This window comes from Symphalangus syndactylus, chromosome X (genome assembly GCF_028878055.3).
Source record: "Symphalangus syndactylus isolate Jambi chromosome X, NHGRI_mSymSyn1-v2.1_pri, whole genome shotgun sequence".
Classification (NCBI taxonomy): Eukaryota; Metazoa; Chordata; class Mammalia; order Primates; family Hylobatidae; genus Symphalangus; species Symphalangus syndactylus.
In genome coordinates this window covers 107,778,719-107,805,480 of record NC_072447.2, presented here as the reverse complement: position 1 = coordinate 107,805,480, position 26,762 = coordinate 107,778,719, and the positions used below count along the sequence as shown (strand labels likewise).

The 26,762-nt window shown below is 41.5% G+C and overlaps 1 protein-coding gene and 1 long non-coding RNA gene across 15 annotated transcripts; one reads left to right on the top strand and one right to left on the bottom strand.

The window, feature by feature from the left end:
• Window positions 1-9,098: 9,098 nt before the first annotated feature.
• Window positions 9,099-14,432, bottom strand: LOC134736004 (uncharacterized). The gene is made up of 4 exons (XR_010119634.1): window positions 14,186-14,432; window positions 13,602-13,716; window positions 12,205-12,289; window positions 9,099-11,997 (listed from the first exon to the last, which is right to left on the bottom strand). It is a non-coding gene; the product is annotated as an uncharacterized lncRNA (long non-coding RNA).
• MORF4L2 (mortality factor 4 like 2) lies at window positions 13,563-26,129 on the top strand. Of its 14 annotated transcripts, none has more exons than XM_055267620.2 (5): window positions 13,563-13,679; window positions 16,394-16,483; window positions 16,925-16,973; window positions 22,984-23,136; window positions 24,578-26,129. In XM_055267620.2, exon 5 carries the CDS (start codon window positions 24,602-24,604, stop codon window positions 25,466-25,468), a length of 867 nt encoding a protein of 288 aa, XP_055123595.1. In that variant the 5' UTR covers window positions 13,563-13,679; window positions 16,394-16,483; window positions 16,925-16,973; window positions 22,984-23,136; window positions 24,578-24,601; the 3' UTR covers window positions 25,469-26,129. The 14 variants fall into 14 exon arrangements, with proteins under 14 accessions (XP_055123595.1, XP_055123599.1, XP_055123598.1 ...); XM_055267619.2 differs by having other exon boundaries at window positions 13,604-13,679; window positions 23,035-23,136; XM_055267621.2 differs by having other exon boundaries at window positions 13,604-13,679; window positions 23,015-23,136.
• The last annotated feature ends 633 nt before the right edge of the window (window positions 26,130-26,762 follow it).

Sequence of the window (26,762 nt, the reverse complement as noted above, 5' to 3'; positions counted from 1 at the left end):
TGACCAGACTACATTATCATAATCTCTCTTCAAATTCCATGCTGTGAGTCTCACTTGCTAAGCCCACGCTCACGAAAAGGGTCAAGCTAAAATCACTTCTCTTTATATTTTGTTTCTCAACTGACACTAGGTTCTTCCTGCTGGCATAAAACGTGTTTAAAAACTATACAACCACGGAAAATGGCTTAAACTCTCTTAGCCTCAGCTTTTTCAGGTGCGGGGAAGAAGAGGAAGAAGGAAAAGGAGGAGGGAGAGGGGGAGGAGAAAAAGAAAAAGAGGAAGAAGTAAGTCTCCCATCCAAAAGAAAAAATAAAGAGACAAACTACTCTCCATTGGACCTTGAATTTCTCTCCATTGACCTAATTGACCTATTGCCCTCCTTTTATTCACCACCAAGTTTCTTTTTTCTCTGTTTTTTTTTTTTTTTTTTTTTTTTTTTTTTGAGATGGAGTCTGTCTCTGTTGCACAGGCTGGAATGCAGTGGCGTGATCTCAGCTCACTGCAGCCTGCACCTCCCAGGTTCAAGAGATTCTCCTGCCTCAGCCTCCCAAGTAACTGGGACTACAGGTGTGTGCCACCATGCCAGGCTAATTTTTGTATTTTTAGTAGAATTGGGGTTTTGCCATGTTGGTCAGGCTGGTCTCGAACTCCTGACCTCAAGTGATCTACTTGCCTCTGCCTCCCAAAGTGCTGGGATTACAAGCGTGAGCCACCATACCCTGCCCAAGTTTCTTAAAAGAAATGTCCTGGCCGGGCGTGGTGGCTCACGCTTGTAATCCCAGCACTTTGGGAGGCCGAGGCGGGCGGATCCCGAGGTCAGGAGATCGAGACCATGGTGAAACCCCGTCTCTACTAAAAATACAAAAACAAAATTAGCCGGGCGTGGTGGCGGGCGCCTGTAGTCCCAGCTACTCGGAGAGGCTGAGGCAGGAGAATGGCATGAACCCGGGAGGCGGAGCTTGCAGTGAGCCGAGATTGCACCACTGCACTCCAGCCTGGGCGACAGAGCGAGACTCCGTCTCAAAAAAAAAAAAAAAAGAAATGTCCTTACTAGCCATTTCCACGTTGTCACTTCTACCATTTACTTCTTAACACACTGTAATCTATCTTCTGCCTTCTTCCCCCTACCCACCCCTCAAATGCTTTTCCCGTGTTCCTCATACTACCTTCTTTTTTTTTTTTTTTTTTTGAGATGGAGTCTTGCTCTGTTGCCTAGGCTGGAGTGCAGTGGCATGATCTGGGCTCACTGCAAGCTCCACCTCCTGGGTTCACGCCATTCTCCTGCCTCAGCCTCCTGAGTAGCTGGGACTACAGGCGCCCACCACCACGCCTGGCTAATGTTTTGTATTTTTTAGTAGAGACGGGGTTTCACCGTATTAGCCAGGATGGTCTCGATCTCCTGACCTTGTGATCCACCCACCTCGGCCTCCCAAAGTACTGGGATTACAGGCTTGAGCCACCGTGCCCGGCCTCCTCATACTACCTTCTTAATCGCCATGCCAACACTTTTCTGCCCTAATCTTCCATGATTTCTCTGTAACATTTGTCAGAGTTGTCACACCTTCTTTGAGATTCTCTTCTCCCATGGATTTCATTCTCTAATTTCTTCTCTTGACCCTCTGCCATACCTTCTTATGTGTTCTTATTCTCCAGGATTTAATCTCCTGATTTCACTTCTCCTCACCACATGCCTACTGCTTGGCTGTTCTTCATTGTTTCCATGGTTGTGATAACCTATGTGCTGATGATTCTTATATTTCTGACTTCATCCCACGGGTACCTCAAGAACCAAAAAATGGCCAGGCGTTGTGGCTCATGCCTGTAATCCCAGCACTTTGGGAGGCCGAGGGAGGCGGATCACCCGAGGTCAGGAGTTCTAGACCAGCCTGGCCAACATGGTAAAACCCCGTCTCTACTTAAAATACAAAAATTAGCCGGGCGTGGTGGCAGGCGCCTGTAATCCCAGCTACTCAGGGGGCCGAGGCAGGAGAATCACTTGAACCCGGGAGGCGGAGGTTGCAGTGAGCCGAGATCGCTCCATCGCACTCCAGCCTGGGGGACAAGATCGCAACTTCGTCTCAAAAAAAAAAAAAAAAGCCAAAAAACTCACAACCTTCTTCAAACTTTCTCTGCCACTCTGTCCTCCAATCTTCCTAATCTTGATGAATCATCTAAGCCAGAAACTTGGGAGTCGTCCTTGAAAACTAGTTCTTCCACAGCCCTCAAATAAAATCAATTACCAAGTCCTGCTGTGTTTACCGTTCAAATATTTCTGAAATTCCTGCCTCCTTCTCTATACTCCCTGACTTCATCTTGGTTCAATCTTTGACTCCAGTGTGGTTTCCTATCCTCCACACTATTACCAATTTGACCTTTCTAAAACAGTTTATTTATGATACTTCCTTGCTTTGAATCCTTCAACGGCTCCCTGTTGCCTCAGGAAAAAGCCCAAGTAGCTTAAGTTGGCCTACCAGAAATTTTCTTCTCTGGCTCCTGCCAGTGACTCCAACCTTTTCTCTCATCACTCCCCTCACCCCACTAAATGCACCCTTAATTTGGCCATGCTGATCCCTGATCACAGATCCCTGAACCCAGCAACCAGGATCCTGTCTAATGCTCTGTGCCTTTGCACATGCTGTTCCTTAGCCTTTCAACGCCTTCCCTTGACCACCTGAGGTACTTCTACTCATCTGTCAAGGCTCTCGCCAGATATCATGTTTTCTGTGAGGCATTCTCAAACTGCTATGACCCTAACATCCAGATAGATTTAGGTTATCTGATAATGCCCTGTACATAGCTCTATATTTGTACTTGTAAGATTAGATACTGTTCTTTTGCCTATTTCCCTCACAGATAAATGAGTTTGAGATCAGGGATTATAAGGTATTTATCTTTGTATTCCCCATACCAAGCTCATAGCAAGAAATGAATTAATGTTTACTATATAAGTTTTTAAAAGTAATGAGTACTGTAGTTCAAAAAAATTTTTAACCACCCAATTGCTGTGCTAGTTGTCACTTAACTATACTTTCTTTGCAAGGGTCGTGTCATGGAGGACTACACTATCAAGGTAACAAGTATCCTTGTGTTTTTGTTTTTTTTTTCCCTTTTCAAAGCTCTTAAGTGCCATGTCATCCTCCAAGCAAACTTGAGGTAAGATAACCAGGTATCCATGTAAGAGGTGAGGAAATGAGGCTCAGAGACCTTAAGGGACTTACCCAAAGTTACCTATTTCTCAGTACAGTACAATAATTTATCTATTTTGCGAAGGATTTTCAAAGTCATTTTCAAGGAGTCCTAGGGTTTCATGGGAAGGGAAGGAAGGACAGGCAGCCATACCCATCTCCCACACACATATACAGACGTTTCAATCTGCATAACTCCACTCTCAGTTTATATACTTGCTTTACCATAATATTTTCTTTGGAGTGAGGCGAGAGGATGAGAAGAGTTTACTGCTTCTTTAAAAAATCTGAAAATCAAAACTGCATCATCTATAACTTTCAATTTAAGCCATTTAACAGGTCAAGGGATGTTTCAGCTGTATTATTTGGCAATATTATAGAAAGATCATTTTTTGAGAATAGGCTAAAGTCAAGGGCTATGATGACAAAGGAATCTAACAATTGGGCATCTTTCTGACTCTAAGCCCCTCTTCAAGTTATCAACCTACAGAAGTCCTGAATACTTGTCACCCTACCTCCCCTTATACTTAACTAACAATGCCTGGCTAATGACCTCAGTCTTATCAGTCCTCAGTTTAATGCTAATCCTTAACTACTTCAGACAATGAGAATCATTGTTACAAAGACAGCCCTGACCATCAGAAGGGCAAGAATGCTTAAGACAATTGGCCACAGCAACACATTTGCTATCTTGACTGTATTTAACTATCACCAATATGCCCATGCAGAGAAATAAACAGTTGGCTCTTTTAGAAAACGAATGTCTCGTGGAATTTCCCATAAGACAACTGGCTCAACAGATAACAATGTCTTCGAATTTTAGAAACTGGCGGCCGAGCACAGTGGCTCACGCCTGTAATCCCAGCACTTTGGAAGGCCGAGGTGGGCGGATCATGAGGTCAGGAGATCAAGACCATCCTGGCTAACACGGTGAAACCCCGTCTCTACTAAAAATACAAAAAATTAGTGGGGCATGGTGGTGGGCACCTGTAGTCCCAGGTACTCGGGAGGCTGAGGCAAGAGAATGGCATGAACCTGGGAGGTGGAGCTTGCAGTGAGCCAAGATCACACCACTGCACTCCAGCCTGGGTGACAGAGTGAGACTCCATCTCAAAAAAAAAAAAAAAAGAATTTTAGAACCTGGCACAGCAGAGCTAGAAGGGCCTTCCCAGATCATTTAGTCTAGTCTGCTCATCAGACAACATGGGGATACTGAAGGCTTCATTGGGCAAAGCTCAGGCCCTCAGTGTAGTCCCCCTTTTTTCTCAACTTAGTTGAAGCTGTGAAAGGAAAGAATAGAACAGGAAGTGAAAGACTAGAGTGTGTCATCATTTATTAGCTCCAGAGGCTCACTTCTGGGACGGCTCTGACTTGTAGACAGCAACAGATTCAAGGCCAAAGGTAATATGCATGGGAAAAAACTGTTTCTGTGATGAACATTCCATTCCCAACCTCTGCCCTGTTCATCTGTTGACGACAGTCATATTAGATATTCACAGTCCCCACAGAAACTGAATATAGCAAAAATCTTGGCAACAGTTACAATAATATTACAGGTGTGAAATGGTCATGCCAAGCTCCAAATAGCAGAAATTCAGGATTTCCTTCACCAGGGTTTCTTTGTGAATTTGTTAATCCCTTAGACTTATACTTCTTTTAGTCTTTGCCTAGCAGAAACACAACCTGTTATCATCATTTGATTGGCCTAAGCTTCAGGTTGGTCTGTTAAGGAAGGAGACAATATGGTTTCTTGTGAATGTGTTGTTATTCTTCTATGAAATATACTTCACTGATTTTGGAGTTAACTCTTCCTGTCCCATCTCATTAGGATGTCAAATTCCAGGTGTATGAACTGCCTTCACCCAAGGCTACCTAACAGGCAAAAGTAATGAATCATGGAAGTTAATCTCATTTGTCTCCATCTGCTACATATAGTCTCTCTCCCTAACATCCTGGTGGTGGATTCATGTTTAGGGTAAAGGATTCAAGGGGGAAAGAGAAGGTCAAAACTAATCACTATATCTTTAAATTGTCACTGATATCATGTATGATGTTATTCTTCAGCCAAGAGATATCCAGTTAGTACTTCAGCTGCAAAATAGTATCTATTTCTTTCCTTCACCCTTCTTTGGGGGTGGAGGGTGTGAAGGGGTGAACGTGCACTGGCTCTCTGATGTCTTAATTTGCTACCCCCTAATTACCTGGGAACTGAATCTGAGATGAAAAAACCATACCCTGGCATTAAGGGCTACCCCAGGGTGAGTGGGTGTCCTCTGATTATCTTTGGAAGGTTTCTTGGAGTCGCATTCTTATTTCAGCCCCCCTCAAAGTGCAAGGCAGTCCCTCTATTTTTAATGAGAAATCCAATTCTTTCTCCTGTCATTCCTTGAGTTTTTCCATGCTGCTTCACTCAAGAGGTGCACCTTGGTGGCTGTTTGCCTTAGTAAGCCCAACCTAATAAGGTTAAGGAATGGCTGATGCCTAACCACCCTTCCAGACATTCACCACCCTGCCATTTAGCCTCCTCACAGAAAGGTAAAAGTCTAGTGTAAACTGATATAATTATCCATCCTCTGAGTCTCACTGAGTCCCCAGTTTTACAGATGGTCCTGAAATTGAGGTCTTTTGCAGGCTCCAGTACCCTGAAAAGTCTCCATCACTGAGTCCAGGTAAAGCAAAGCCCTTCACTAGAAATTTGAAGTCACGAAGTGAGTGATAAGTGTAAGGGGTTCACTCAGTTGTGAGCACCATCAAGGTAAGAAAAAAGTCTCCATCTGTACCTATGAGCACAGCACTTGGAACAATGGAGGTGGGCAATAAATGCTGGCCCTACGAACAACTACAAATGTGGAAGTAAGTGTATTTGGCCATACTGCCAAATTTCTCTGGTTGGAAGGATCAATGAGTAAGTTTTCTTGCGTTTTTGGAGGAGGGAGTGGTGGGGGAAATGGAAAGGAAGAGAACATGAGTCTACAAGATCATTGGGAGGCCGGGTTTAGGGTAAGCTGAGGTTGGAGTTCTCTGGGTTTTGTTTGATCATTTTTTGCTTTGTTCTGTTTGTTTTGTCAGAAGGCAGGGTTCTCTCGTGATTTTTTTATACCCCTAATTAAAAACTTTTAAAGATTTCCCTTTGCACAGAAGTGTAAGATTAATCCTTCAGTTGGCTACTAATATTGCCTTATCTCCCTTGGATTTATTCACAAATTTTTGTGGAGTGCCTAACACAATATGCCAGGCACTGTGCTAAATACACAGATACATGGTGAAGAAGAAACATAACTCCTGCCCTCAGAAGGCTGATATTCTGGCAGGGGAGACAAACTTAGAGACATTTAAGAAATGACCAGAAGAAAAGGTAAGATGAAAAGAAGCAAGAAGGACCAGGAAGGCAAAGGAGGAGGAAGATGTTAGAGGTAGGAGAGTTTCCAAAAGGGAAGTGATGTAACAGATTTGCATTTGCAAAAAAATTCCGGCTGCAGAGTGGAGAACAAATCGTAGGGAGACATGAGTAGGTCATCAGGTGAAAATAGTGGTGTCTTAGAAAGGGGAAAGTAATGAGTGCTATGGGAACATAAAGCAAGAGTACTTAATCTGGCCCTGGAGATCAGGGAAGGCCTTCCTGAGGAAGTGACATTTAAGTGAGTTTTGAAGACTGGGTTAGCTGTGGTGAGGAACATGACCGGGTGAAGACTGAAGAAAGTCTGTGTCATACTAACTTTCTGCCTTGGCGAAGGCAGGCCTCATTGTTACTAACAATTTGGTCCTAGCCTGGAATGCCTGGTATCTTTTTTTCCCTAGCCAAATTGTGTCTCTTTCTATAGCCCTCTCAAACTCCATTTTCTCTGATGATGACCAGATATGACTACTCTTGTTTCTAAACTTTTACTCTATGTCTGTCACTTAGGATTTAAAGTCATACTATTTGGTATTGTGACTTAAGGTTACACGTTTCCAGACTTCTTGTAAGTTCCTTTACAAGCTGTCTTGTATTACTTTGGCATCACCCAGAGTACCTAGCCTAGTGATAGGCACATGAGGTATTCACTGAAAGAATGAATGAATGAATGAGGCACTAGAGTCCCTGCAAGCCTCCTTTGGTAGTTCACTATTATCTGTGAAGCTGACAAGGAAAGGGGTCTGCTTTCCCTATAAGATTTGTACTAAGTACTTGGATGCACAGACCTAAGATCTGAAATTGACAGCTCCTTCCCTCTGGTCACTGATTCTCACCCCCTTGCAATCTGCCCACCGCCACCCCCCCACCACCACCTTCTATTGTTTCTTCTGTCTTCTGATTCTCAGCCAGGATGAGAAAATGGTCTAGCTGTCCTCAGAGACTTACGCCAGCCTGGACTGCTCTGCAGTGCCATGAAGGGCCAGGACTTTTGTTTACAGCTGGGAGCATGGTGAGGTGGTGAGCACAGCTGACAGCCCCACTCTGGAGCAAACATCAATCTTCCTCTGTCCTCTCGGCCAAGTTTCACAGACCAGCTCTATTGAAAGCTGGCTGTACCGGCCTGGGTCTCATTGACGTCCCACCCAGAACTCTGGCCTGGGAGCAGCAGGGTGAATCTCGGCTTTGTACCTTTTAGGAACTGCCCTTGCTCCCTTCTCTGTCCCCAGTTTCAGACCATTTTATCTCAACCTCAGGACCTTGAGAGAACATGTGCTCTGATTTCCCCATGCCCTAAACAGTGCCCCACCTCTCCAACCATATCTGCTCACTCCCAGCAGTGTACAAACCCCATCATTTGCTTAGTCACACAGTGAAAACACAACAAAGAACGAACAAAACCACATAGTTTTCAATGGGTACTCTATGGAACCCGCCTTTTCAAGCAGGTTCAGGTTGGACCTGGAACAGTCAGGTTCCAAGTCCTCGAAAGTGTGTGTGTGTGTGTGTGTGTGTGTATGTGTGTGATCTTTGCCTTCAGGCAGCTTTCCCATTGTTTTATTGTTGTTGTTGTTGATTTTTGTGTATGGTGAGAGATAGGGATCCACCCCACTGTTTTAAAAACTGCAGGTCAGCTGGGCGTGATGGCTCACACCTGTAATCCCAGCACTTTGAGAGGACAAGGCGGGTGGATCACCTGAAGTCAGGAGTTCAAGACCAGCCTGCCCAACATGGCAGAACCCCGTCTCTACTAAAAATACAAAAAGTTCGCGGGGCGTGGTGGCGGGTGCCTGTAATCCCAGCTACTCGGGAGGCTGAGGAAGAATCGCTTGAACCCAGGAGGCGGAGGTTGCAGTGAGCTGGGATACGCCACTGCACTCTAGCCTGGGCGACAAGAGTGAAACTCCATCTCAAAAACAAAAAACAAAGAAACAAAACAAAACCCTGCAAGTCGGATGGGGCCCGGAGCCTTCCAAGAATATGCTGAGGTCCTGAGTGAGGGCCTCTTTGCCACATATTCTGCTCCCTGGTGTCCTCTGTCATTAGCAGCTTTGTCCTCTCCAGCACTCACCTGGGGTGAGAATGAGGCCCCATTACACTCTTAGTTCCATCTCCTGCCCCAAGATTCCCTTTGCCTGTGCTTCTCTTCCTGCTGGCTAACAGTTTTTGCCAATTAGCTGAGGTCTGTTTCCATGGTTTTCAAGCTCCCTCCACTCTCAGTCGCCCAAGGGATATGATATACTTCTTTCACCAATAGCGGTTCATTACAGCAAGACTTACTTGTGGGGTTTGGTGGAGGGGGATTGCAGGCAGAAGGATATTTCCCTTCTAGAAGACCTAATCAGAATTTTTGGCAAAGAGGCTTTTTCAATCTAAAATGCCCCCCTCCCCAGATTTTTACAGGGTATGTCTCTACTAAAGGGTGTACATTCTACCCAACCCCTTGGTTAATAAGTACTCTTCTAAAGAGAAACCCATGTGCATTCTCTTCCTCAGGACTGATGAAGCACTTTAAAACATTTTTTGTCTTTTTAAATGTTTTATTATGGAAAACTTCAAAAATACACAAAAGTAGGAAAAACAGTATAATGAACTCCCACGTAACAAGCATTAAGCTTCAACAATTTAGATGCAGCACTTTAATTAATACTGGTTTGTCATCTTTAATAACATGACAGCTTATATTTTCAAAAGGCATAGTTTTTATCATTCCCAGTGTAACGGGGACTGTAGGTGGAAGTTAGAAGCATAAGCAAATTTAACTCTGGAAAAATGACTCAAGGCATCCTCTTGAAGCAGTGCTCAGATTGTAGGACTCAGCATACACTGGAGGAAAGCAGTCCTCATTTCTGTGGGTTGGTGTGTAGCATGGATGACTTTATATGATCATTCCAAGTGAAGTCTGTGGCTCAGGAAACCACAAATTTTGGTAAATTGTATGCTAAACTATTAACTCAGGAAGGGCACAACAAGGAATTATGTGTGAGTCTGGCATCCCAAGGTCATCCAAGGACATTATTGATTAGGTTCAGGATCTCAGTGTTTTGAGTCATTTGAATAAGTAATCTCTTTCTGTCAAATGGGTAGGTCAGTCTCGGGGTGGGGATGTGTCACAGGAGGAGAGAGGAACTAGAAGAAGACAGATACCCCTAAAAGGATAAAACTTTCCCATGACTATTTTCATCTTTGCCCTGGTCTCACAGGCTAGCAAACTAGATTGATTCAGACTACATTCCTGGACTGGCTTTATAAAATTCCTATGGAATGAGGCAGGTATAAATAGATAGAAAAACATCCTTATTGAAGAAACACCATTTGCTTAGCTGAAATATTAGGTTTTATTTTTAACCTTTACATTAATCAAACGTTATTCAAAAAAATCCAATAAGCTAGTCAGAACCAAAATTTTAAAATATCAAATTAACCTTAGAATAGACCAATTTTATCTACTACCCAGAAACCATGGGAAAACACTGGTGTCTCTCTCCACCCTCCAGAACAGACTGACCGCTACCTTCCAGACCTAGAAAGGCTCTCTTAGTCATGAGGTAAGACAGGGCCAGCGGAAAATGTTGGGCAGGTTGCACCCTCCCCAAGGGTGCCCAACTAATAAGGTAGAGTCCAGGCTGAAATTCATTCTTCAGCTGTTCTGGTGAGGTTGCAACAGCCTACAGAAAGAAAAGTTATTTTTCTCATTGTTCCACTGGAATGGGCCCTTCGCTACAATTTGTCTGCCCCCCAGGTGGCATGCTTTTCTAATCAGCACAAAAGCAATGTATGAGCTAATGGTGGCCTTGAAAATTAACACAGGGTTCTCAGAGCCATTGCCTGTCCTGTGAAGGCTGGGACCACAAATATTCTCTGTCTGGCCTTGGGCCTTGGAGCCAAACATTGACCTAAGCTATTTTTCCATTCCAGTTGAAACAGACTGTGAAGACAGCGGTTCAGCTATACATTCAAAAGAGGAGTAATTCCCATTTTCTGAGGACCCACTAGTAAGTGGAGGTGGCAGGGGAGTAGTCACATTTGAGGGAGTAGCATGACATAATGGGAAAATGCCTGGGCTTGGTCTGCCATTTCCTTGCTGAGCAACTTGGGGTATTTATTCTCTGGGCTTCACTGAGGATTTGCTAAGATAACAGATGTAAAAAAGCTGGGCACAGTGCTGTGTGGCACACAGGAGGCATTCAGTTCCTATGCCTTTTTCTGCTACCACCCTGACTCCAAAGTTAATTCACACTGTTCACATGCTTGGCCTTGAAACCTCACTCAGTAGAGTAAAGCATAAGGATGGGCATACTAGACAGAATGTTAGAGCAAGAGTCAGGAGATGTGGGTCCCAGTGCCAGACATATCCCCTACCACACTTGGGTAAGTTACTTCCCTCTCCCAATCCCATCAATAAAACAGGAGAACACCCCTAGCTCTGATGCTGAAAGAAAAAAGCAGACGAGATCACTTTTCTCGGGCATCTGCCATGAGATATGCACCGTCTTAGGCCCTTTTATATACCTTATATCCTCTAAATCAGCACTGTCCAGTAGAACTTTCTGTGGTGGCAGAAATGTTCTGTATCTGCACTGTCTAATATGGTAGCCACTAACTGTAAGTAGCTATCGAGCCCCTGGAATGAGACTAGTGCAACTGAGGATCTACATTTTTACATTTTACTGCATTTAAATTTAAATAGTCACATATGACTAACGGCTACAGTATTGGATAGTGCGGCTCTAAGATTATGAAATAGAAATATTTGTTCCTATTTAATATGTGACACTGAGGCTTAGAAAAGTTAAATAAAGTCACTTAACAAGTAAATAACTAAACCAGATTCAAAGCCAAAAAGTAGAAAGCTTAGTAAAATAATATGGGCAGATATGCCAGGAATTATCCAGGCTCCACTATTTACAAGTTATATGACCAAAGATAGATAATTACACACTGCAGAATTCGCTTTCATTATCTATAAAATAATGATGATATCACCCAATTTGCAGGCCTATTGTTGAGATTAATGGGTGTATACAGTGTGTGGCCCATAACAGGTTTTTAACAACTGTTTCCTCACCACCCTGATAACTTCAACACACATGGAAGAGATTTAGACATATGGCTGGGTGCAGTGGCTCACGCCTGTAATCCCAGCACTTTGGGAGGCAAGGCGGGTGGATCATCTGAGGTCAGGAGTTTGAGACCAGCCTGGCCAACATGGTGAAACCCCATCTCTACTAAAAAATAGAAAAATTAGCCAGGCATGGTGGCGCATCCCTGTAATCCCAGCTATTCGAGAGGCTGACATGGGAGAATTGCTTGAACCAGGGTTGGGGTTGGGGGGAGGGGAGGGCGGAGATTGCAGTGAGCTGAGATTGCAGTGAGCTGAGATCGCAGTGAGCTGAGATCGTGCCACTTCACTCCAGCCTGGGCAAGAGAGAGAAATGCCGTTAAAAAAAAAAAAAAAGAGATTTAGACATAAATAAAAAAAGGCAACTGCAGAGTAAAGAGAACATTATTTGGGGTATTAAAAAACGAGAAAGAAAACATTTAGAAGCCTTGATGTGATATCCTATTCTAGAATGGAGATGAGGAAGGGTATGAGAATGAAACATGGAAAGTATTTCCACTTACTTGGTTTGCTTTCCTGCACTCTTCTTGACACTCCAGTCAACATTAGCCAAAGCAGGGAACAAGATATTTCTAATGTATTTTGAGGCTTGGAAAGACAAGTCATCATGGTTAAACAACAGAGTACTATTAGGGGCTTGGGCTAGAGGCAGGTGAAGTTCAAATCCTGGTTCCCATACTTGTTACGTACACTAAGAAAATAATTTGACATCTCTACACGTTAGTTTTTAATCTGTAAAATAGGACTGATAATATGGAGGGTGTCTGAAAACATATACTGTGCATCATTTATTATTTTGCTTTACATTCTGTAGCACCCTCTAGTGGTGTGCACAAAAATATGCATTGCATTTCTACTCTCCAAAGCAGTGGCTCTCAAACTTCAGTGTGTGCTGGAATCACTGGGATAGTTTGTAATAACACAGATTACCAAACCCCACCCTGCGAACTTGATTCATTAAGTTTGAGGTGGGACCTGAGAATCTGAATTTCTGACAACTTTTCAGGTGATGCTGATGTTTCTGGTACATTCAGGAAACATACCTTGGGAACCACTGCTCTAAAAAAATCCCTCTTGTGTGGTGTACAAGTGTATAAGATAATTGAAAGGGGTATGATTTTTGTTGTTTGACTTTGATCTAGTAGTGCTCATCTAATAAGGACTTGGTGATGAATAAAAAAATCGACGTGAACGATATAACACAGCATCTAAAATTTAGAAAGCATACAAAAAACTGAGGATCACAGAACATAAGTCATTTGCCCAGGGTACTGAGACTAGTAAGTGGTGGAATGAGGTTTACAATTAGGTCTCTTTCTCTTACTCCAAAGACACAATAAAGTTTACCAATACCACTACAGAAAATAGGGTGCAAAAACACATATCTGATACAAATTTCAAGAGAAAAGGAAAGTCAGTTTTCAATACCAGGGTCCAAGTTTTACTGATGAGTTCTTATCTATCTTTACTGACGGAACAGCTATCTGTATCTTGTTTTGGTGAGTTGCGAGCATTTGAAAAGGTGAGGAAAAAGGGTTAGGATCTTCAGCATCAGTGCTTGGGTCATTCATTAACTCTTTGATTAAACAAGGCAAGGACAAAAGAAGAGAGGGATGGAGAGGGGCCTTTTTTTTTTTCCAAGGAGAAAAGGAAAGAAATGAGCAAAATTATTTGGATCTTGGGTCACAGTCACCTGCCTACTAGTGCTATTTACAGAAGTTGATTTTATTTTTTCCTAGGAATGAACGATATCCATGATGCCTATAGATAGTACCGTTCAGCAAATCAGAAAGGGGAGGGGGGAGGGAAACAAAATCCCAGAATCCCAGGGACCAAACAGCCAATCCTTTGCTGGGATTTGGCGGCATCTAGTGGCAGACTCGAGAGGTATAAACCTTACCCACAGAACTTTCTGGAAAATTAACAGTGCGTATTTGCCTGAAGGTCAGTGTGCTTGCTTGGAGATCAGGACGCAAAGGTAAGAGCGCCTCAGTCGCCACAGAAATCCGGAGTCCCTAACAGAGGGGAAGGCTGTCGTAGATGGATATTCTCATAGGAAAATTGTATTTGTGCCAAGAGAACTGCACGCAACCTTGAAGGGAGGGGGGAGGTGTGGAGGAGGGGAGGGAGGAGGATACTAGAGAACTTGAAAGAAGCCTCCCTTTGGAGTTGCTAATGTGGCGATGGAAGGGTTTGGCTCTGAATCATTGGAGGGCTGTGGTTTACGACAGGATTTTGGCACAGAGGAAACCGTAGTAAGTGTATTTTTAAAGTATTTAATTAAATCAGTAGGGAAAGCCAAAATATTTCTGACAGTGCCCCTTTATCTGTTATTGTCGCCTTGCCTTAATTATTTATTTTCCTTTTCATTAGAACATTTTCAAACATAATACAGAAACAGATAACAACCTGCGCGCAGTAGCTAACTCCTCCCTGCACCGCCCCCACCATCACGCACGCGCGCGCGCTCGCCGTGGCTCTCACCAGTCCCGACGCCAGGGGCGCACGCCTGCGCAAACGCATCACCTCCCGCGCCACGAGGGCCGCTCACACAGCAACCCCAGGGTCACGCGAGCCTGCCCGCGCACTAACACACTGGCTTTTATGCCTTGCGCCCGTTGCACTCACAACCCTCACTCGCAAACACAGCAGAACCCCCACTGCGTCTTTTTTTCCGTGTTCGGGGAGTTGCGCCACAGGACTGGGGGCGTGGCCCCAGATTTGACCTCGCGCTTCCCCACTCGCGGGAACCTTAGCTCATTTCCGCCTATCCTATTTCCGCAGGCCACGTAGACACTTCCTCTCCCAGTGGGGGGAAAAAAAAACACAAACCCATAATGCCTCCCTGCAGGAAAAAAAAAAAAAAAAAAGGAAAAGGGAAAAAAACCCCCTCTGGTCAGAGGAACTCTGGGTCGTGAAATAGGCCACGTGAACATTCTGCCCTATAGACTTATGACCCAACGGCTGTCACGCTTTTGGAGGGCGGGCTAAAAAAAAAACCTAAGAGGGCGAACGTCATTGGCCGGAACTCGCACTAACGGAGGAAGAGGATTGGTTTGCTGTGGGCCTTAACAGTGAAGAAGCAGGTTGCTAGCACCCGCCTTTACTGCGGCGAAGTGTCATTGCTGACGTGGGGGTGGTTGTCCAATCATTTGGTTATGGAACATTCTAAAACTTAGACAAGACGATTGTGATTGGCTGAAGGGCATACGCCCTCCTCCAGGGTGACGTGTCTGCCTATGGATATCAGTTGCCAGAGAAACCTGGCTTTACTATGGCGGTTGGAGGAACGGCAGTGATCACACGTCGGCTGCTGGGAAGATCTGGATTCTCGTTTCAGGTTTCGGGGTGGGGGTGGGGAGAAAGGGTCGATGATTTCCTCTTTTCGTCGGGTATAGACGGGATTACCTAGTGCCTTCACAATCGGTCAGAGCTGGATTCAGATTCCTGCTCGCCAACGCCCAGCTTGGGCAAGGCTCCTGTTCTTTCTGTGTCTCGGTTTCCATGTTTGTAAAATGGTGATAATAATAATATCTACCTCAGAGACGTGTACTGTATAATAGTGCGTATAAGGCACGTAATATGAAGCCTGACCCCTGAAGATATTAGCTATTGTTATGGAGATAAAACGCGTAATAGAATGAGTAAAATTATAAATTATATAAATTCGCTAATTGTAGTGCCCTTTCTGCCATCAACTTCTTTCCTAGAATAAAGATAAAATAGATATATCAATTTTTACCAATGAAATAATTTGTTATTTGGGAATTGCCTCAAAATAGCAGAGATTGTAATTTCCCATATTGAAAAGTTAAATAAAAGGTTGGGGGGGAGTGCAAGAAAGAAAGAGATGGAGAACGAGAGCGAGCTGGAGATGAACCACATGCGATGAGTAGGCCTTGTTTGGATCCTGAATCGAACACACCAACTGTGAAAATATGTTTAAGACGCATCGGGAAAATTGGAACACGGATTCGATATTTGATGTTTTTTAGGGAATTGATGTCAATTTTTTTAGGCGTCACAGTAGTATTGTGATTATGTTTTCAAATTGTCCTTTTTTGTAGAGACATATGAAAATATTTACGGATTAAATAATGTCTTGGATTGGCTTCTAAATACATTAATGACTAGGATTTGCTTCAAAATAATCTCAGCGGTAGGGGGAAATGGGGAGGGGTATGGATGAAACAAAATTGGCCCTAAATTAATAATAGTTTTTTGCTGAGTGATAGGCAGTGGGTTCCGTATATTAATCTGCTTTCCTTGGTATACGTTTAAATTTTTCTATAATAAAATACAGAAGTCAGATATTCCGGTGAGCTTGAAAAAGTCGGGGGTGGGGGGGAGCAGTGGGTGGGGTTATAGATGAAACAAGATGGCCTTCAGTTGGTAATTGTTGAAAGCTGGATGATGGATTCGTGTAGGTTTATAATACTATTTCTTTTATTTCATCCATTTGAAATTATATTTAAGGAAAAGTTAAACAAATTTGTCAGAAATTATACAAATGTACTATAAATTAAATTTGAAAATGCGGCCACAAGAAAGGAAAAAGAAACACTTGTACATTATTTATCAGCTTTGGTGTCCTTTGTGTGTGATGAAATTGCATTGGCTGATGTAGAAGAAAGCCATAGCTCATATCTTTTTATTTTATGTTCTTTCTTGTCCTTTTGTTTGACCTTCTAGGTCACCATCAGAAAAGCTAAGTTTGCTGTATAGTGAGGATCAGGAGATCTGATCCTGATTGCAGAACCTTCCCTGATTACAGAATCTTGGGTAAGTGCCTCCCTTCTGGCCTCAGTTCTCAAACAGGGTAATACCACATAACCTTCCTAACTGTCCAGGAATATTTTGAAAATAAATAAGCTCCTATCTGGGAAAGTAGTCTAAATTCTGAGAAGGAAAGGATGGAGCTAAGTCCATTGGTAGTTCCAGTATAGAAAGTGCATAAGCAACAGAGGGCTTTGTAATCTTACATCCCTTGATAAAAGATACTACAGTCAATCCCCTGTAGTAGTTCCACAGTTCCATATATTACATTTTTCTTTGGAGCATCCTATATGCAGCATAGTTCAGTGGTTAAGAGCAAATACTTCCTGAATTTAAATCCTGGCTCTGCCATTTAACTATGTGATCTTGGGCAAGATATTTACTCGCTTTATACCTAAGTTCCTCGTATATGAAACAGAGATGATAATAATAGTTCCTACTTCATAGGATTGTTGAGAGGATTACATGTAAAGTACCAGGACAGTGCATGGCACATGTAAGTATTTGCTTTAATAATAATTATGGTTCTGTTAGTCCTGATAATCTCATGTTTTATCTACACATTTACACCTACTTCTAAAAGCAGTGGATATATTTCTTTTTGGAATTGTGTAAAAAAAATAATAATTAATACTGTTGGTTTCTCTCCTCATTTTCCAGAAGCAGCAGTTACCACTAGAACTGAATTCCGAAATTATGACTTCTGGCTTGTCTTAACAATCTAGAAAGGTTTTAAGTATATTGATCATATTTATTTATGAGGGAATTTCCAGGAGCTATAATTTTAGCTAGCAGTTCAAACCAAATTTATAAATAAGCAAATCTTTTCACTGAATATTCAGTCTGCTAACAGCTTTTATATCATTCCTCCTTTGTCTCAGACTTAAAAAAAAATCTATTACATGTAATGGAAATGTTTCAAGATCCAGAAGAGAAAATTGATACAAATGTAACTGATATGGCATATGTGCATTTAAAGGCTTATTCCAACAAAATGTTACTCACACTCTTTTCTGACACATGCATACACAGAAGATGTTAGCATTTGCAGTCTGATTCCCAAATGGCCCATTGCTTGTGTGGAGAGATGAAGTAGGGTTTGAAGGTTTTTCAGCCTTTTGACAGCTACATATGGAGTCACTGTAATTTCTTTTTTTCTCCTTTCTGAAAAGTAGGTTTCGGAGGAGGGCACTGCCCTCGTGGAAGAGATGCACTAGATCAGTAGGCACAGAATACCTTTACATGAGACCATTTAGAGAATGATTAGGGGCCAAAGGTAGGGGGTGGACTGTTGAGCCAACAGGGACTCAGAGAAAGCAAGGGTCAGAGTGGCCTGAAATAGAGAAAAAAAAGCCTCACAGAGGAAGAGGACCTTGACCTGGGCCGCAGAGGATGGGTAGAACTTAGAAGGAGGGAATGAGCCCAGTCTGAATGGTATGTCTACAAAGTATACGATATGCAATGATGATTAACTGAAAAACTGGGCTGGCCATTTGTGAGATCCATGAATAAGAGTAGATCAGAAAGTCAGTGTGAGTTTTAAATACATTTTATTATAAAATGTTAATCACGTAATATGTGAAGTCACTATTGATAACCTTTTCTATTGGTCCTAGTGTTTTGCTATTTAAAATAATACTGCATCAAATATTCTTAGTGTAGTCATCCATTTACAAGTGTTATTTTCAAGAGCAACATTTATACCTTTAAACTGTGATAATTAAATTAATACTGGTGAGAACTATCAGATATACCACTGTGACAGAACAGATGGCCTAGAGACAGTAATACCTTTAAAAGTTAAATAATTGCTGAGCGCGGTGGCTCACACCTGTAATCCCAGCACTTTGGGAGGCCAAGGCGTGTGGATCACGAGGTAAGGAGTTCAAGACCACCCTGGCCAAGATGGTGAAACCCCGTCTCTACTAAAAATACAGGTGGGCCCCTGTAATCCCAGCTACTCAGGAGGCTGAGGCAGAGAATTGCTTGAACCCAGGAGGCGGAGGCTGCAGTGAGCCAAGGTCGCGCCACTGCACTCCAGCCTAGGTGACAGCGAGACTCTGTCTCAAAAAAAGAAAAGAAAAAAGTTAAAAATCATTCGGAAGAGAGTACCTTAAAAGACCCATATACCTCTGAGAATTTAGAATGTTATAAAATGGTATTTCATACCAATGGGGAAAGGATAAACTCTTCAGTGATGAATATTAGAAAAAGTTAGTTATACATTTGAGGAAAACTATAAAAGTACCAATGATGAGTAGGAAATCACTTCTACAGTGTTTTTGGAGCATTTTCCTTAAGCATGACATAAAAGCCAAAGGTCACAAGGGAAAAAACTGATAGATTTGTCTGTGATATTGAGAGATGTATGCACATATACATACAACAGTCATAGTAAGACACCATTAGACAAAAGAAAGTGATGGTTTGGAAGAAAATTTCCAACATAAAATAAAACTAATATTTAATTATTAGAAAATAATAGCAAACAACCTGGTAGAGAGAACAAAAATATTTATATAACATGTGACCAATGAATGTATGAAAGGATGATATCACACAAATTCAAATGAAATTATCTTACTACATGTTAGATTGGCCCAAGAAAAGCCCCTCTCCTTTTTTTTTCGAAAAGATGTTTTTCCAGTGTTCCTGAAGTCATGAAAAAATGAACTTTTATATTTTTGTTAGGAGTACAAATTAAAACAGTTCTTTGTGAGGTGAATTTGGCTCTATCTCATCAAAGTTATAAATAAGCAAATCCTTTCGCTAAATAGTTCCTCTTGGAATATATCCTTCAGAGGTACTTAACTAATGCTCTAATATTTGTATACACTGATGTGCATTGCAGTATTTTTGTAATAATGAAATATTGGGAACAACCTAAATGTTCAGAGACTGGTTATAGTACATAACAGATTATAGAATGTGTTATGAATATTAAAAAGAGGAGGTAGGTATGTACTGACATGGAAAGATGCCCATGATAAGTGAGCAAAGCAAGGTGCAGAGCAGTATAGATCTCACATTTGTCAAAAGAAATTAAATAAATGCATGCTATACATTCACATACCTATGTGTATAATACACACATTGAGTCTTTAAAGTTACGTTTTATGTGAATGTGTGCATGAAAAGATTTGAAGGCATACATACTCACTCGGGATACTCCTAGGATTGGGGTGGGAGAGGGGGAGGTGGTAAGAGAAGAATGTTCACATCTTTATATAATTTGTTATCTATAGGTATATAAAGGAAATATAAATGGTACCACAAGATCTAATTACTTGAGGTGAACGAAGATTGTCAGTTCGTAACTTGCAAACTACTAGATGGATTAAGGAGTTAAAATATAAAAGAAATCTATCAAAATATTCTTAATTTTTGAACTTAAAAATGAAAGGAAAAAAAATTTTTTAAATGATCCCCAGTACTGGCCAGAGCATGAGGCATAGTAAATATTTTTACACACTGCTTGTGGGATTAGAAATTGGCACAACTTGTGCAGAGGGAGTAATTTGGCAGTGTATTGAGAGTGTTCTATCTCTTGACTCACTAAGCCCACTTCTGAGAGTCTTGAATAATAGGAAGCGAGAGCAAAAAAATGTTTACACAAAATGTTTTCATTCATTATTAAAAAATATATTGGTGGGAGGTGTGCACTGGATATTTCCAGGGAAGGAGTGACTAAGTAAATTAACGTATGCTCATTTGACAGAATATCTATTATATGACTCAAAATGGATGCATATAATAACCTTAACATGGGAAGATTATTGGTTATCATAATAAATTTTTTAAAAGGAAAAATCTCAGGTTTGATAGCCCTTATGAGCTCACCTCTGTTTAAATGTATTGTTTATACAGAGATTAAACTGGTGTAAAATTAAAGATAGGAAACTAAGATGAACATAAGTACAAATGTGTTTTCTGAATTTCTGGCTTACCCTAGAGCTGACCTGTAGGGAACAGGTGGCAAAATAGCTGGTGACTGTTGTCCCTAATTTGTGCCCCCATTTTCTCCATGTATTGAGTCACAGCCCCTTCCACCCCTATTCACAATTATATACCCACCAGGGACCAATGTGACTTCCAGAATGGTTTTTGTCCAGCTTGGCTCTACTTAATGTGTTTTACACAGTCTGGTTGGCACTAGGTCACGTTGCTTTCTTTAGGTGGTATTTTCACTATCATCCCTTTGTTTTATGGAACCTCTGCACTATGAGCCCCAAGATGGGCTTTCTGGATTTACTCATGCAGGTTCAGTATCCCTAATCTGAAATGCTCCAAAATCTGAAACTTTCTGAAAGCCAACGTGCACTAATAGATGATTCCACATCTGACCTCATGTGACAGGTGCAAAGAAATGTTCAAAATACTGTATAAAATTACCTTCAAGACTATGTGTATAAGGTGTATATGAAACATAAATGAATTTCCTGTTTAGACTGGGGTCCCATCCCCAAGATATTCTCATGCATATGCAAATATTCCAATATCTGAAACACTTCTCATCCCAAGCATTTTGGATAAGGAATACTCAACCTGTATTAACAATTTTCTGAAGTCTTCAGATACTGTATCTGCTCTGTCCTGGTCACAAAGCAATTCTTTTAGAAACATTATTCTGGAAGCATGATAGCTTACAATTTAATGCCATGATACACTGGCCACTGTCACCACTGTCTGATCCTTCACAGGATGTGTCTCTGTGTTCCTCTCAGCCAGGTTTCTGATTCCCACAGGGATCAGTCTCCATATTTACAAATTTTGATGCTTTCTGAAGACTGACTTTACCCTTGAATTTCTGCTCAAAGCTTTGTGCTCTTTCAGTTAGAGGATATTGTTTGCTTAGTGAAAGTACTAGCATCCAGGCCTTTCTTCCCAATAACTGATTTTCCTGGTTCAGGGATCTAGTCTTCAAGCATGCATGCAAGCATGCATATTTATTTATTTGTTTGTTTGTTTGTTTGACAGAGTCTCACTGTCACCCAGGCTGGAGTGCAGTGGCACGATCTCCTGGCTCACTGCAACCTCCACCTCCCAGGTTCAAGCGATTCTCCTGCCTCAGCCTCCCAAGTAGCTGGGATTATAGGTGTGCACCACTATGCCTGGCTAATTTTTGTATTTTTAGTAGGGATGGGGTTTCACCATGTTGGCCAGGCTGGTCTTGAACTCCTGACCTCAAGAGATCTGGCCACCTCGGCCACCAAAATGCTGGGATTACAGGCATGAGCCACCGTGCCCGGCCTTCTTTTCTTTTCTTTTTCTTTTTTTTTTTTTTTTTTTGCCCACAGGTGCTACTAACAAACATTTCTTATCTCTGATTTTCTTCTCAGAGCCTTCCTGACACCTGCCTACACAATGTTAATGGCTACAGAATGGCCGACGGGCTTTTTCTGTGGGTGAAAGTTGTAGTTACTAGAGAAACCTGGTTTAAGGCTAGTCTACCATCATCCCTTTCTAAGAGGTTACCCTGATTTTAACAGGCTGGTATTTATCTGTCTAGATATTTCCATGCACATTTATAGACATTTGTTTAAAACACACACACAAATGAGAGCACATTCTTCCTAAAAACTGTTTCACACCTGTTTCTCTACCTGTACTATGTTTTTTGTTTTTTTTGGAGATGGAGTCTCTGTCGCCCAGGCTAGAGTGCAGTGGTGTGATCTCAATCTCAGCTCACTGCAGCCTCCCCCTCTTGGGTTCAAGTGATTCTCCTGCCTCAGTCTCCTGAGTAGCTGAGACTACAGGCGTGCACCACCATGCCCTGCTACTTTTTTTTTTTTTTTTTTTTTTTTTTGTATTTTTAGTAGAGACAGGGTTTCACTACGTTGGCCAGGCTGGTCTCAAACTCCTGATCTCGTGATCTGCCCACCTTGGCCTCCCGAAGTGCTGGGATCACAGGTGTGAGCCACCGCGCCCAGCCTTATCTGTCTCTTTAAGATCCTATTGCATTTGGGATCCTATAGTATTATGCCACCTGGCTATTTACCTAATAATATATATTGAGCATCTTTCCATGTCAGTACACAGATCTCTGCTTAATTCATTTGAATGTTCTTCTGTAGTATTCATACATAATTTATGTTATCATTTTCCTATTGAAGAATAGGTAGGTGTTTTCCAGTTCTTCAATATTGCAAACACCACTACATTGAACATCTTTGTATCCATGTGCAAATATTCCCACAACGTACTGTGCTAGCTGTTCAGCCACATCACCTTTATGAAATTCTCACAGGAGCCTGTGAAGGCTATAGGTAATTTGCCACATTCCACAGATGAGCAAAAGAGGCTAAGAGAGTTTACATGTCTTGCCTGAGGTCTCACAACTCATAAATGACGGAGCCTAATTGAAGTAAAGATCTGTCTGACAGCAGAACTCAAGTATTTTCTCTGATACCACGATTTACAATTGTGGTATATGATTCATATATGTGTTTAAATGTAAACATATAAACCACATGTTTGTAAATTACTCATTTTTTTCTTTTTCTTAGATGATTTCACAAAAGTTCATCTTCATTGCAGATACCTGCCTTTCTTTCTAGGTTGTATCTCCCACTTCACCCTTCTAGACCATCCCAGAAGATCTATAAGATTTCATCTGGGAAATCACTAGGAGTTCTTGGAAGGGAAAGAAGGAAGATTGTGTAAGTCAAAGGAATTGTTTGCTCTGTCACACCATGAGAATAATGGAAGACTATTTTTTGCATCCTTATCTTACTAGCACTCCCTGCTGCACTTTACACTGTAGATTATACCTTTTTCTTCTTGGAACGCTCATCTTCTTTGGCATCCAAAATAACATTCTTCTAATTCTGTTATGGCTACTCTTAACATTTTTGTTTCATTTGTGGTCTCTCTGCACATCCCTTAAATGCCTTTCGTCCTTAGGTTTTCCAGAATTCCATACTTGAAGTTCTTCCTCTCTTCTCCCTGATTTCATTGGCCCTCATAGTGTCCACTACCAGCTATGTGATGTTTACTCTCAGATCTCCATTTCTGGCTTTTACTTCTCAGCCGAGCTTTTAATTTTTTTTTTTTTTTTTGGGTTGGGGGGTGGGTACCCAGTTAGCTGGACAAAACTGAGCTTTACAATTTTATGTTTAACTGTACACCTCACACACAATAGGCCCAACACAACTTTTCCTCCAATCCATTTTCTCTTCCTGTAAATGGAGGAGTATTATCATTTGGTGATAATACTAATGACCTAATCACCCATACCTGGGAGTCATCACTGACTCCTCTCTCACCAATCTTTTTTTTACCTTCTTATATCACTGACGGTGGTGTCATGTACCATTTCTTGTGTCTGCTCCCAAACTATTTTGTGCCTATAACTGTCATTATACTAAACTTATTGTTTTATAATATCACTTTAGATATTTGGATCTCTAGCAACTACCATAGTACTTGTCCCAAAGCAGATATGCAGTAATGTATAATGACAAACTGAATAGATTAATGAATGGATGCATTACCTATGTTTTGTCATTTTATTTCTGATTCCAGACTAAACCCTAAATTCAGTGCTTTTATTAAGTTCATTAATTACTCAGGCTTGAAATTGCAGATTCCTCCTTCCTTTGGTTACTATATTCTTCATGATTTCTGTATTCTTCAGTTTCTCTTGACTCTGTCATCATCCTAGTTCAGGCCTTTCTGGACTTACACAAGAACCTTTACTGTTACTCATTTTGCCCTTAGTCAATTAAATATAACCTTCCCTATTCCATATTGTCATTTCTCCTGTTCAAAAGTCTTAAATTTCAACTCCTGCCTTTTATAGTTTTTCATTTAATTCCTTCTTTAAAATTGCTTTCCTATCTTGTGAGTGGCATCAACAGAGTAATTTATGGGTAGATGTGATGAGTATTTGGGTGAGATGAGAGTAGTTGCTGGTAGTGAGGATCAGAGAGAGGGAAAGGAGGTAAAAAAATAAAAAATCACTTATAAAGGGTCCTGAAATAGGATTTGAAATCCAGATTTTAAGGGAGTTAGAATGTGTTATTCTCTGATGGGCCTTTATGAAACATAGTTAAAGGTTGCCATAGAAAACAACCAAGTAAAATATTTTATATATTACAGTGGTTGGAATAAAAACAGGGTTGAATGAGTTCCAGAAAGCAGGGTTCTCAACCTCGTGGACAGCAATCTGCAGAAGAAGAGAACTTCAAAAAACCAACTAGAAGCAACATGCAGAGAAGTAAGATGAGAGGGGCCTCCGCGGGAAAGAAGACAGCTGGTCCACAGCAGAAAAATCTTGAACCAGCTCTCCCAGGAAGATGGGGGGGTCGCTCTGCAGAGAACCCGCCTTCAGGATCCGTGAGGAAGACCAGAAAGAACAAGCAGAAGACTCCTGGAAACGGAGATGGTGGCAGTACCAGCGAAGCACCTCAGCCCCCTCGGAAGAAAAGGGCCCGGGCAGACCCCACTGTTGAAAGTGAGGAGGCGTTTAAGAATAGAATGGAGGTTAAAGTGAAGATTCCTGAAGAATTAAAACCATGGCTTGTTGAGGACTGGGACTTAGTTACCAGGCAGAAGCAGCTGTTTCAACTCCCTGCTAAGAAAAATGTAGATGCAATTCTGGAGGAGTATGCAAATTGCAAGAAATCGCAGGGAAATGTTGATAATAAGGAATATGCGGTTAATGAAGTTGTGGCAGGAATAAAAGAATATTTCAATGTGATGTTGGGCACTCAGCTGCTCTACAAATTTGAGAGGCCCCAGTATGCTGAAATCCTCTTGGCTCACCCTGATGCTCCAATGTCCCAGGTTTATGGAGCACCACACCTACTGAGATTATTTGTAAGAATTGGAGCAATGTTGGCCTATACGCCCCTTGATGAGAAGAGCCTTGCATTATTGTTGGGCTATTTGCATGATTTCCTAAAATATCTGGCAAAGAATTCTGCATCTCTCTTTACTGCCAGTGATTACAAAGTGGCTTCTGCTGAGTACCACCGCAAAGCCCTGTGAGCGTCTACAGACGGCTCACCATTTTTGTCCTGTATCTGTAAACACTTTTTGTTCTTAGTCTTTTTCTTGTAAAATTGATGTTCTTTAAAATCGTTAATGTATAACAGGGCTTATGTTTCAGTTTGTTTTCTGTTCTGTTTTAAACAGAAAATAAAAGGAGTGTAAGCTCCTTTTCTCATTTCAAAGTTGCTACCAGTGTATGCAGTAATTAGAACAAAGAAGAAACATTCAGTAGAACATTTTATTGCCTAGTTGACAACATTGCTTGAATGCTGGTGGTTCCTATCCCTTTGACACTACACAATTTTCTAATATGTGTTAATGCTATGTGACAAAACGCCCTGATTCCTAGTGCCAAAGGTTCAACTTAATGTATATACCTGAAAACCCATGCATTTGTGCTCTTTTTTTTTTTATGGTGCTTGAAGTAAAACAGCCCATCCTCTGCAAGTCCATCTATGTTGTTCTTAGGCATTCTATCTTTGCTCAAATTGTTGAAGGATGGTGATTTGTTTCATGGTTTTTGTATTTGAGTCTAATGCACGTTCTAACATGATAGAGGCAATGCATTATTGTGTAGCCACGGTTTTCTGGAAAAGTTGATATTTTAGGAATTGTATTTCAGATCTTAAATAAAATTTGTTTCTAAATTTCAAAGCAAGTAATTTGCAGTGTGCCTTTCATGTTACTGGTTGGTATTCTGGTTATTGTAGAAATAAGGTTGGTATTCTGTGGTTATTGTAGAAATTTTAGAAAACATAGAACAAATGCAAATAAGAATCATGTAATTCTACTGGATCATTCAAGGTCCCAGCAAATAAATGGGACTCAAAAATGGATGATTTGAGGAGAGTTAAAGAATTTTTTCCCTGAGTTGCCACCAGAGGGATAGGGTTGTGGTGTGTATTAGCTGGCTCAGGCTGCCATAAGTACCACAGACTGAGTGGCTTAAACAATAAATTTATTTTCTCTCAGTTCTGGATGTTGGAAGTCAGATCAAGGTGTTGCCAGAGGATTTTTTTGAGGCCTCTCTCTTTGGCTTCTACACGGCCGTCCTTGTCATCACATGGCCTTTTTCTCTGTATCTGTATCCTAATCTCTTGTAAGGACACTATTCATTGGATTAGGACACACCCCAATGACCTCACTTAATTTAGTTATCTCTGTAAAGACCGTATTTCCAACTACAGTCACATTCTGAGGTATTGGGGATTAGGACTTCAACATGAATTTGGCGGGTGTGGGGAGGGGTGGGTGCACAATTCAGGGCATAACAGTGTTACTACCCCTCTGC